Genomic DNA, 13,272 nt, shown 5'->3' on the forward strand with positions numbered 1-13,272 from the left:
CAGATGCAGAATTCGAATTTGCTTTTGACTAATACTCACTTGTCTGACCTACAGTCAGCTTAAGTCCATAAAATTTTATCATGACAAGGAGCACAAGATATGCCTGTTGTTGTCAACAACCCTGAGCACCTTACAAGTGACAGAGTGATTTAGCTCAGTTCTGCTCCCAATTTTGATAGAAAGCACCCCTGGGGGACAGGTCTGAGAGTCTCTGACCTCTCTTTCTCTACCACCAACTTTTCGAGAGGGCTTTCGGCTTGCCACATATTTAGAGTGCCCCATGCCGCATTGATGCTATACATTTACAAATATCCATGCTCTCTCTGGTATTTGAACCCGGATCCATTGGCATAACAGTCAGCGACGCTCACATCTGGTTGTGTGGCCCCAAATCTGTAATTAGCAACAATAAAATTTTCTAGAAAACTCCATTTAGGACAACTGCTTATCTTAGAGATTCATAATGTAAAATTTTGCCAGCTATTTATTTGTAATGAAACATATAATTTTTGCTGTCATATTGAAGTAGAAAGCTAATTAATGTACTGGCTTTTCTTCCTGCATGAGTGAGAGCATTGTGGAAAGAAAATCTGACTTCTCACAATCTGATAACCTCTTATTTAGAGAGACATCTACTTGTATGCATAGCATTGAACTTGGTAGTGTTAGAATTATAAGCATTCTCTTAGAATAAAATCATATGCAGTATAATTCTTAGAAGTAGCTCACACTTTTGTTTTCATAAGAAAATTTAGTATGAAACTTGATTGAAACATATATATGTATTGCAGTGTTAACCATTTCCATCATTGTGTAGTTTGACATATAATACAAATTTTAGTGAAGCTGATGGGTTTATTTATAGCTTTTGTGAATAGTTTTTTTTTTTTTTTTTGTGTGTGTGTGTGTGTGTGTGTGTATTTTCTATTCCTGTTGATTGCAGAAGAGGTGTTGAAACAAAAATTAGGTTATGTTTGATTTGGGTTCAGGTAGATTATAGCAAAGCACATGACAGCTATCTGCCTAAAGGTATGGATGACTTTGTGGAAGACATTTTAGGGGAAATTGGGTCATATTCAGGTTCCACATAGGATAATTTTTTACGGAAAAAAAGGTCACTATTGTCCTATGGAGAAGATGTGTCTTAATTCCTTCTTTATTTATAGCATTTTTAGTATTTAAATACATGTATACTTCAAGTATGTGCAAATTTCAAACATTTAAGCTTAGTGTTTTTCAGTTTGTACAATTTATATATTATCTGCAAGTTTCAGATTAGAGAGGCAGTATGCCTCTTGTGTTACATAACATTTCAAATAGTTGTTAATCTAATTTTAAAAGCAGGCATGAACATGTTAATAGCATTATTTTTGCCTTAAAAAAAGTATTTATAATGAAGTGTGGGTTTATAGCATTTTAAAAAAGTATGAATTTAAGAACAACAATTTAAATTGCTCATACCTTTTTCCTTATTGTGTCTTGTGTAAAATGCTGTGAATTACTGTTTAAAATGGATAAAGTCAGGATGTTAATAACATTTATATGTTGGTTTTTTATTTTATGATTTGCCTTATAATTTATGTGCTCTTATTATTTAATATAATATTGGATTTAAAAAAGTATTTATTCTAAAGTTGCATTTAAAATACCCATTGTAACTTTTGAGTAATATTAAGACAAATCTAATTTTTTAAGCTTTCTTATATTATACATTTTTTATGCAATTTATTTATTTGTCCTTAATTTTTTGTCTTCATTAATAATTCAGCAGGTTATCCAATGTGCTTTCCTATGTTCAAACAAACTTCTAATTCATATTTAATAATAACATGCATGCTGTTTACAAGAGATGCATATTTATGTTGAGCTTTCTTGGCCATACTTCATACTTATTTCATAACAAAAACTTTTTTTTATAAATCCCAATGAAATTTTCTCTGTTACTGGTTTCATTTTGTTGGATTATTAATTGGATCACAGTTTGCTTATTTTTCAAGATTATTAGCTGGCATAATACTCCATGAAAGAAATACCCATTGTATTTTTAAATTTTCTGAAATTCAGAACTATTTAAACATTGAGGTCAAACTTCAGTTTATAATGAACTTCTGTTGATGTGTAAAGGCTTTCAGGAATGTATGATGTTGTAATTTAAAAAGTCTGGGAAAAAACTATGAACAGTTCATTTAAAATGTGCGAAAGAAAACCCAGGTATTAATATCTTTTCCAAGTATAAAATAATTTAATCAATTATAGATGACTTTAACCTTAACTTTATTCTTAAATGCAAGTTTTTTTTTTAAATTTTCTTTATATAATATGTTAATATTTTTCATTATTCTATTAATTTTATTAAATATATTAACTTCTGTACCTTTTTTCTCTCAACAGCATATATTTACATCTCATACTTTTTCTAATCAAATTTCAGTCAGCAGTTTAAAATCTTTTTTTGAAATTTGTTAATTCTGTGCTAAGTATGTGTTTAACCTGGTGTTCTGTTGTGCACTGTTTGCCTTTAACATTGCATTTGCTATGGGCAGGAAGCAGCAGCCACCATGAGGGCGTGGGGCTTACTGTCCATTCTCCTATACAGATTATGTGCTTTGATTTGCTTGAATTATTTTCTGTAGTCAATGAAGCTATACATATTGAAGAGATAATGCATGCTTATAGTTACTATTCTTTTGCATGAACTACTAACAAAATATATAATATATGAATTTTATTTATTTATTTCAGGCTGTTATTTTTTGCTTAGTAATAATAAGCAATATTTAAACTGTTTATGGAGTTAGATTATATATTTTCTGCAGTTGTCTGATTTGTTACAGAGCATTTTTAGTATGTATTCGACAAGAGTTGTATAAAATGTAGTAGCAAAATGTCAGTGTCTCTGAAAAGAATTTACTACTGTAAGTACAAGTATTTACAATCCTTCAGTATAGTTAGTTGTTTACCTGTCAAATTACTGGAAGACACTATATGCCATCAGCACATTACTTCTGTTATGGGCAGGAAGCAGCAGCCACCATGAATCCTCTCTGCCGTTCTAACGAATCCCTCATAGAGGTTCTTTCATTTTAGCAAAGAAATCATAGTGACGTGTACTCATATCAGGTAACTAATGTCAACTATTTCAGTGCCTCCTGTTACGGAAGATCTGTGACAAAACATACATTACGACACTTTTTATTATAATGGAAGAACGGGGATTTATTGGCAACTAATATTGCTTTCTTCTGAATGCTGTATGCAGAAGACATGTCTTGGGTGACAAAATCCCATTATCCTTCATGACATGCACAGTGTCCTAGGCCAATTATTGTCATAGATTTTCTATAATGGTGGCGACTGGGAGTACTAAACCATCTGCCATACAAGTCTGTATGACAATGCTCTTTTTCACTAAAGTAATAAAAAAAATCACAGTGAGGGAACCATTATAACATTAGAGAAGAGATTATCAATATTGTTGGGCAGTTGCTGCAGAATATCAATAGAAGTGAGCTTGCTGATAGTGCATGATGTCTTCCAGTAATTTGGCCAAAAGTGGTAACTGTGGCAGACGATTATATTGAGGAATAATTAAATGTCTGTAACTATGGTAATAAAGTCTTTTATAAAATACTGATATGTTGCCACTACCGTTTTATTCAACCCTTGTAAAGGACTACTTTCCAAGGGCTTTCAGTTAAAAAATATATTTTCCCCGCTGTATTTGTACAATATAGGCTTAAAAAAAATCATAAACAAAATTAAAAATTTGAATACTTTTTTCAAAGGAGAAAAATGCTTCATATTAACTTTCTCCAAATATGATTAGTTCAATTAAATTTTTTTATTGAACTGATAAATTATAATTCAGAAGTCAAACAACAAAAATCAGCATTATATTTTCAAAATTTTCACAGGACTAGTTTCGATGGTTTTACCGAACCACCATCCTCAGCTGCAAAACCACAAATGAACAAGATAGGAAATAATGATTAGATAAGATAAGAAAGCCTGGAGGAGAATAAGCAAGTGGCGCCATCTGTTGGTGAAACCAGAACTAAAACATAATTTTAGGAGATTATAAAAATTCTGTTGTCATTCCCTTCTTTCCATCAGTTAGCTATAAAGTTGCACATATTTTGCAGAAATTTAACTTTTGGGTAGTTAATTCTCCTATCAATAAAATTTCGGGTTCCATAATCAAGGACCCCATTCCGGATATGAATTGTTGGGGTATTTATAGGATTCCTTGCCAGTGTGGTTTAATTTACATTGGCCAAACTAAGAGAGCCTTAAAATTTCGCATCAAGGAACATGAGGCATATGTTAGAAAAAAGGAAACACAGAAGTCTTCTGTTGCTCAAAATTGTTGGTCCGAAAATCACACTTTCAATTTTTCTGCTGCCAAAATTATTCAAAAAACATCTACCATTGGAGAACTGGATTTTCTAGAGGCATTTCACATTCAAAAAAATCTTTCTGTTCTTGTTAACGATTCTAATTCCAATCCATCTTTGCCTTTGGCCTTTAAAGAAATTATGTTTTAGTTCTGGTTTCACCAACAGATGGTGCCACTTGCTTATTCTTGTCCAGGCTTTCTTATCTTATCTAATCATTATTTCCTATCTTGTTCATTTGTGGTTTTGCAGCTGAGGATGGTGGTTCGGTAAAACCATCGAAACTAGTACTGTGAAAATTTTGAAAATATAACGCTGATTTTTGTTGTTTGACTTCTGAATTAGTATTTATTCGGCATGTTATTGTGTCTTAATGATAAATTATAGTTATTTAATTACTACTTTTAAGAATTTCCCTAAAAAACAATTTTGTTATTCTTATTTGCATCTTTTATTGAAATCATATATTAATATATTTATGAAAAATCTTTCAAAAATTTTCTTAGAAATATTTAAAATAATAATTAAATTGGTATACCTACACAATATTTTTTACCATTTGAATTTAATGGGCTTTATTAAAAAAATGATACATTAGAGAAACAAAATACATTTGCATATTTTAACTTCAACTAATTTAAAAAAAAAAAAAAAAAACTCTAGGTGCACCTTTTAAGCTTACATTAAAAAATTTTTTTAATTGAAACAAAATGTGCATTTTAATAATTCTGCATATAGTAGTAAATTCTGAAGTGATATCATATAAATATAGTTTATGTAAGGTAATTCAATTACTAATTATCTATTATAAGGGAACTGCTCATAAAAAGTTTTAGTATATATCAACATTCATAATAATGACTAAAACCAAATTTTAACTCTGGGGAAATTGTATGATCTGCATATGTTTCTAGATGAAGGTGTCTCTTATTCATGGTATAGGTGTTTTATCTTAAGTAAAATGAAGTTGAAATTAATATTTCATTTGATATGGTAAACCAATTATTTTGAGTATCAGTTTTTAAAAGATATATGACACATTTTTAAAACAATGTACAATTATAATTGAATTCCAACCACACATATATTTCAGAAATATACGTGTGGTTGGAATTCAATTATAATTCATCATAGGAGTTTTTTAGTTTTGCATTCAAATTTTTCCATTTATATCTCTATTGTTGTAAAAAAAATATTCCTTAATAACTGTTGAATGATATAGCAGTCACTAAATACTTACATACAGCTCATTTTCTGTGTGTGGCAATTTATTTGTTCCTGTATATATTCTATTTATTTTTTCTATGTTTTAACTTTTGGGCAATTAATTGTTTTAGGCAAAACAAATTTTTTCCCTGCAGGTGGAACTACCGGAGCGTCAAGAGGTCACCAGTACATGTATACAGCGGAGACATTAGCCATTGCTGTCACGACAAGCATTGTTTCATCATTAGTAGTTGGTTTCATCAGTGGCTATATCTTCAGTCGTCGATGCAAGTCAGAAGAAGTGGACTCTCCATATGATGATGCACACTACCTAGAACAAAGAGGAAGCTGTGACACTCCTCATTTAAATCACACTGAAGGTTTTCTCTCACCCACAACTAACAAACCTATCAACCTCGTCCTAAATGTACCTCCAAAAAACGGGAATGGCAAGAGTGCTAACAGTTCTGCTGATAACAGACCTGTGCAAAAAGTGAAAAAGATATATTTATAGTTGCTCTATTGCTGAAATATATTGTCATCTTTGATCGTCCAACATTCCATATTCATGGTGGTGTCTGCTAGATTACTGACAGTTCTATCTCAGCAAGTTGATGAGGCAAAAAGAGATAAAGCTGAAGTTTTGATTATGCATGCTATTTGGATGGTAGTTTATGTGCTGTGTGCTTTAACTTGGCACTGGTTATTTTTGGCCATGTGACTGGAATAGATGACACTAAGCAGCAAATTTTGTCTTCAAATATGATGTTTTCTGCTTAGACTGACATTTTACACATACAAAAAAAAAAAAAAAAAAAAAAAAAAAAAAAATTGTTCCTTGTCATCCAACATCTTTAAGGCATTATTGCCATGGTATATTTTTCCCATTTTGGGAGACTGAAGTCATGTCAATATCTGATATGATGTTGTTGAATGTATATTTTGCGTGTTTTTGGAACCGCATGAAATTGAGCCTTTTTTAGTTGACTGAGAAATTTGGCTCTGTTATATCCTTTCAACAAATATATGGAACTTATTTGAAATGCTCATCTTTTACATGATGTGACATATATCAAAATTCAGATGATTTTTATAGTATTAGTTTAATTTACAGATGCATTTACCAGTCAAAAGAATAAATGATACTGCACATATTAATATGTTAACTGGACATTCATTTGATATTGATTTGTCAGTGGTGCCACTTAATGTCCAGTTAAGATTTTAATAACTTCTGTTAAAGTTTTCATTGTGCTTGTTTTATTTATGATGTAACTTGTATATAGGAGCACTCAAATATGTGATGTCAATTTTTTTTTTTTTTTTTTTTTTTAACAATCTTACAAATTGTACATTTTTATGTGTGTTATGTCTGTTCATTTCAATTTTTTAATCAAACATTTTATGCACTCTAAATTACAAGTTGATCATATTAATTTATGAAAGTAAATATCTTTTTTTTTAATCCAATTGTACCTAGTTCTGACTCTTGTTATATATTTTTATTTTAATGTGTATGCGCTGGCAGCGATATGAGCACGTTTAAAAAATGCACAGTTCGCCGTGACACCTATGATCTGCCGTGGCCTTAGATTTTATCATATTGTTATAAAACATAGTTTTAAGAGTTAATATTTCCAAGATTACTGGTTATGTAATTAGTGTGGTAAAATTCTTCCACAGACTGTATTTATAACTAAAATTACGTATTCTCCAAGGGGAAAGTGTTTTTGTAATTTTCAAATTTATTATTTTATTATGTTGCAACAAACAACAAAATGTTACAAGTTACCTCAGTGCTTCTATAACGTTTTCAAATGCATAATTTAACCAAAGCAAACAGAAACATTTTCAGAATGACTTTTCTGTTGTTAAATGTTAACTTTTGTACATACAGTTACTTCCTTATTTGTTTTCTCCTGATATGCTGTTTTTTCAGCCATCGAATACAAGTTGTATTTATACACATACATATATAAATATATGATTATATTCCTGTACATAATATCTTGTCTTGATCATTTGTCATTTAAAAAATACCCTGTAATAGATCTCGCTGCTCTCTCTTATCTTTAGATGGTTTAGATACCAAAATACCCTCTCTCCACCTTCCAGCAGTGCTAATTGTGTAATTTGCCATGGACACAATGTTGATAACATTATCTCAGAACTTGCTTCGAAACGAACGTGTGTATCGTCAAGCATGTCTGTGGCAATTCTCAGAGATCATGAATGTGGAATAAATTTAAATATGTCCTGCAAGAGAAAAAGAAACTTTTTATGTAGCATGATTGAGATATTTTGACTTGTAGCTTCAGGAATTATGGATTCTTGTGATGGATTCTATAAAAATGAAACTACTGTCTTTAAGTCCATGTGTAATTAATGTTTGTCTAATCCAAAGAACATATATACACATATATATATACTATGTAATTTATCTTGTCATATTCTGACATGTGAATTAACTTTTGGGCAATATTGGCATGAAATATCCAATAGGCTACGTGCAACTAAAAGTGTAAAAATTTTCAAAGCTGTTTTAAAATTTTATAATATATATTTCATTATTTTTTTTATATTTTACTTTTTTAATCTGTCTTTGTTTTCAGTTCATGATTTGTATATATAATGTGTAGTAACATTGACATGAATTTCCAATTTTGCAAAAACTACATTCAGTTTTTATTATAAAATAACATGTAATGTTTTTTATTCTAACAAAATTATGATATTGTTATTAAATGCCAAAATGTTTTCTAATTTAAGGTTTGCATTTTTGACAGTTCTTAAAATTGTAATAACTGAAGGGCTGTATACTAATCACAATCCATTGCAAGTTTTAATGTATTGTCTTGAGTGTAATGAAGCATATATATAAGGAGCCACACTTATTCATCTGTAGGGTGTTAAAAAGTGGTATTACTTTCAGATATTGTTGAACATTCAGTCTTAATTCCTTATGCAACATCTTATTTTACTTCATAATTTTAATTTTACTTATGTTGTCTTAAATTCTGCACAGTTCAGGATTTTTGTGGTTGATTGCTATAATACTGAACCATGGATACTTTTATTTTTGCAAAGAGAAATGTTCTGAAAATGGAAAGAGAAAATTAGACATTCATTTTGAAGAATGATTGATTTAAAGTAAGAAATTCTCAAGTAATTAAAATTGTCCCCTCCAGGCCAATTCAACTGATAGGGAATAAGCTGTTAGTTTATGCAGAATGAAAGTTCTTCAGAAACCTACTGCTTTTCAAAATTTAAGAACTGAATATACATATTTTCATCTGTGTAATATTAAACTTTGTCAGATGAGTCATTAATAGTAATAATGATTTAAGAGATGTTAATGGATTTTAGTTGAGTAAAAAGACAAATATCTTTCTGATTTTTTTTTTTTTTTTTTTTTTTTACTTAGAAAGCAATCATTCTTCCATCAATGCAGCTAGAATGACATATGCAAGAAAAATATCAAATTGAAAATGTGATATTGCTTCTATATACAGTTTATTTCTATAGGCCTTGTTTATTTTATATATATATATATATATATAATATTAAATTAAAAAATTATTGAATCTTATTTAGAGAGTTTAGTATGTTTTGCAGTCATCTAATAGTGACCAGACTCTTGGTAGACATTAAGTGGATTATCACTAAGTCTAAAATAACAACTGAAATTTGAAAAGGGTGTAAAAGAAATTTTTATTTAAAACTAGGAACAGAAGGCACACCTGGTGCTTACAAATCAGCCAACCTCCTGTGGCAAAATATAAAATTACATTCAAATAAGCTAGTAGCTGAAGGCTACACAAATGAATAAAATGCAAAGTTGGCTCAAATTAATCAGCATGGCTATTCAGTATCAGTGATTGTAATTTAAGGCCAAGGACCAGAAATCATATCTTAGCAACCTACTGACATGACAAGGAGAGGCAGAACACACTGCCTTATAATCTAAAATCCCCATTATAAATACTTAATGACATAATTTACATTCCATTCCATGCATTGAGGAAATGGAAGGGAGAAGAGACAGTCAGGATTCAGAGCATAAAATAACTGGTAGTTCAAAGGGGCTTTGTCCCTGAAGGACTATTGTTTTCATTTTGCGATTTTGCGTCGGACTCATAAACGTCGGTTCACTTTTCAAACTGTTGCCACCAAATGTTAGAGTCCTACATTATATTTGAAGAAATTAAATAATGGAAAATCTGCATAAATGATTGTCTATTTCTCGCATTGTAATAAAACAATGGTACATAGAGCCATCGAATTTTGAATGACGAAATCCTACTGCGAATATGGGCATCTGAAATCCCAAATTTGGAATTTGTTTTATTATAGATTTTATATTTTGTAAAACTTTAACGAATTTTTGATTTACAAACTCAATGCTTTAAAAGCGAGAAATGGCAACGTTATATAGAAAAAAAATACTTTTATCTCCAGCTCGCGAGACTGTGTATATCGGAAATTCTAAAGATATGCTTAATTTAACATTATTTTGCGATATTGCTTTTGAACTGAATTTTATGGTTTAAGTGCAAAGAACATGATATTTAATAAATAAAGGTAACACTCAAAACATTAAAAAAACGCCCCTTTGGACGTAATTTAAAATCTGAAACATTTCAGTTTTTTTTTTTTTTTTTTTTCCAGAAATTATCTTACTGAATATGACTTAACAGAATAAGTATTTAGTTGATGACAAGTTGGATGCATTTCTCTAATTTTTTTAGAGATAATTCAGATGCTTTTTTCTAATATTTTTATTTTAAGGAACTGTAATTTAGGAAAATGGAATCCAATTAAGGAAAATTATTTTTTAATTTTCTAGAAATAATTGTTGTATTTTTTTACTGTTAAAAGGTATTGTTATTGCCTTGATAAATATATTTTGAACTAGAAAATGTATAATACAACTGTGTGCTTAAAAATTTGTAAATGTGATTTTTTTCTAATTCACACTTTATTATGGCTTATCATTTCAGAAATATATATTTTCCTTTCTTAAGATTATTCACGGGAAGTGTGTTAAAATGTTCTTCGGTTTAAAAACAGATTTAGTTACAAGACTGATGGTTCAACAATGCAAAACTAAAAATGCAATAACTATATTTTGAAGTAACAGAATAAGAAATTTTGTAATCTAAATATAACTAGGAAATTTTGCATGTAGATTTAGTGTGCTATCGACTGACTGAAATACAAACTAACCTGAAATATTTAAGACAGCTCTAAGATCTTTTATTGAAAGGTTTATGTTGCAGCAAACAAGAACTTTCTATCAACAAGATTGTACAATTGTGCAATAGTGTGAATGTATAAATCTTAGTGTTTTCTATTACATTGAACTGAAACTTTTTTTATGCATAAAATATTAAAATTGGCTTTAATGTGTGGTTAAATACTTTTTATGATGCCTGAACTTTTCAAGAAACATTGGATCTATGTTGTTTATTCTGCTGTATTTTTTTTCCCCCTCAACTCTGCAGTTTTGAACCTTCATATGAATTCCACATTATTTTGTGGAAAATAAGTTGCTTGATTGGTTAAGCACTAGTTACAAATCTCCAATTCATTCATTTTCTATTCCTGAAGGAGCCCATTGTACAGAAATCAATAATGTATAGTACTGTGTGATGATTAGGTCTTGATTCCCATCCTGACCTCTCTCTTCCTTATTGTGAGAGGAGGAGACTATTCCGGGAAATAATTAAATAGACTTTGAAAAATATTGTTCTGTTTTTATTTCATTCATTTATAACATACTAAATGAAATAACACATCCATTTTAGAATGTGCAAGTAAAATATCTTTTGTACTATGTGGGTTTGTAATTTATTGTATTAAATACAGCAAGATTAAATTTAGAATGCTAACTTTTTTATTTGATTGAATTTATAAATGCAGTTGTAGAAATTCAGCATGAGTAAAAGACTTGTCTTCATTAAAAGTGTTACGGCATGAAAATATTAGGATCAAACATGTAAATATTTTTAAAATTTTTTCTCCTATTAAAATATTATGTGAAATAATGGAGTTAAGATTACAAATAGTACGGTCTATGGAATTTTGGAATATACAAGTCTGTCAGCATTAAATGTATAATCAAGTAAGTTTGGCAATATTAAAAAGTAAATGTAATTTTAAAAAATAACCTATAGATACTGTCGTTTTTGTCACAGTGCGAGAAACATACATGTATTCATGCACCCCTTTGGGCTAATAAATTTAATTAACAGTAAATAAAAAAAATCTTATGCAGAACTAAAAATAAATTAAAAAAATAATCACTATAAAATTCAAGCAAAATTAATTATTACGGTTAAATACAATTTTAATATTAGAATTAAATGTATAAAAATTTTTAAGGAGTCAAACGTTTTTATCACTATGATGTATTATGAAATAAAATTGAAATAAAATTCCTTTGTAGAAATTGTGCTATAATACTCATCTATAATTTTGAAAAAGCAGCACAATTTAGAATTTTAAACAAAACTTTCGAAAATTCGTTCTTAAATATTTTAGTATTTTTTACTTATTTACACCAATAAAAAGCATAAAAATTGCAAGAGAAAATTGCTTGTTTGAAATTTTCTATTAGTTCAGATTTAAAATATTTTCTAAAAGAAGTAGTTACAAATGTCTTTGTAGCATTGGAAAAGCTAAAAAAATACAGCCCTGAAAGAATGCAATAGCTTTATAATTATTTGGAACGTTGATTATGCTTAATAAATATGCTAAATTTTTAAAAATCAATCTCAATTTCAAAAATAAAAATATGTTGAAATTCTAATTTGTGAAATGAGGTGCTACAACCAGCTTTTTGTTGACAATTATACACGCTGCAATATGCAACTACTGTTAAATTTCTGGAAGTCGTCCCTACTCCTCCGGATGTGATTAAGGTGACAGCCGGGAACGCCTCAGACGCGGGAGAAAACCCATTTGGGTTAGTCTGTTTCTTATAAGGTCCATGGTCGTAAAGGATCGCAGTTTCTTCACGCCTTCTTTCCTTTACTTTTCTCGCCATTTTTATTTATTTCTACATTATGTAATTGCAATAATTTCTACGTTATGTAATTGCATCCTGTAATTAGTAAAGGCTAGCATTAAAAGTATTGTGAGCACGAAACAGTAACTATGTACTCAAACTATAATTTGATTTTACTTTACTTATTCTAAGTATATATAATTCTCAATTTGTCATGTTATAAATATTACTTATATTTCGAAAAAACTTAATTTGAATAAACAATGATAGAAATATGTAAATTTTACGTTGTTATTTTAAAACTCACACAACAAATGTAAATAAAAATCAAATCCTGTTATTATATATTTACTTGAGCGCAAAATAAAATGTATTAAACTCATAAAAGGTAAGACCTGTAATGTAATTATGATCAGACATTAAATTAAACTGTTTTCTTTTCCATGGAGAGCTAGCCACGCCGCCTTTCCTTGTTTACTTATCGTTTTGCTATCACATATAAGTTAATTACGAATATCACTTTTATTATTATTAGGAAAGGTAAATCTGAGAACTATATATGTTTCTTCGTGTACTTTACACAAAGAAAATACTCAAACTCTTTCTTGAAGGCCATTCAAACACACATTTCGATTATTCTACTTTTCTATTCACGTTCTAAAA

General features: G+C 29.4%; 1 protein-coding gene across 9 annotated transcripts in view; it reads left to right on the forward strand.

The window, feature by feature from the left end:
• Positions 1-11,346, forward strand: part of LOC118201469 (semaphorin-1A-like) — a 407,500-nt gene extending 396,154 nt beyond the window's left edge. For 7 of the 9 annotated variants that reach the window (XM_085819221.1, XM_085819222.1, XM_085819220.1 and 4 more), the window contains one exon: positions 5,732-11,346. In XM_085819221.1, the coding sequence (XP_085675347.1) occupies positions 5,732-6,114 (383 nt within the window). In that variant the 3' untranslated portion in view covers positions 6,115-11,346. The remainder of the gene's footprint in view (positions 1-5,731) is intronic. The other 2 variants (XM_085819226.1, XM_085819224.1) reach the window with 1 other exon arrangement.
• The last annotated feature ends 1,926 nt before the right edge of the window (positions 11,347-13,272 follow it).

The sequence above is a fragment of the Stegodyphus dumicola genome, chromosome 6 (assembly GCF_044657685.1).
Source record: "Stegodyphus dumicola isolate Sdum_Otavi_A_Nest chromosome 6, ASM4465768v1".
In the NCBI taxonomy this organism is placed as follows: Eukaryota; Metazoa; Arthropoda; class Arachnida; order Araneae; family Eresidae; genus Stegodyphus; species Stegodyphus dumicola.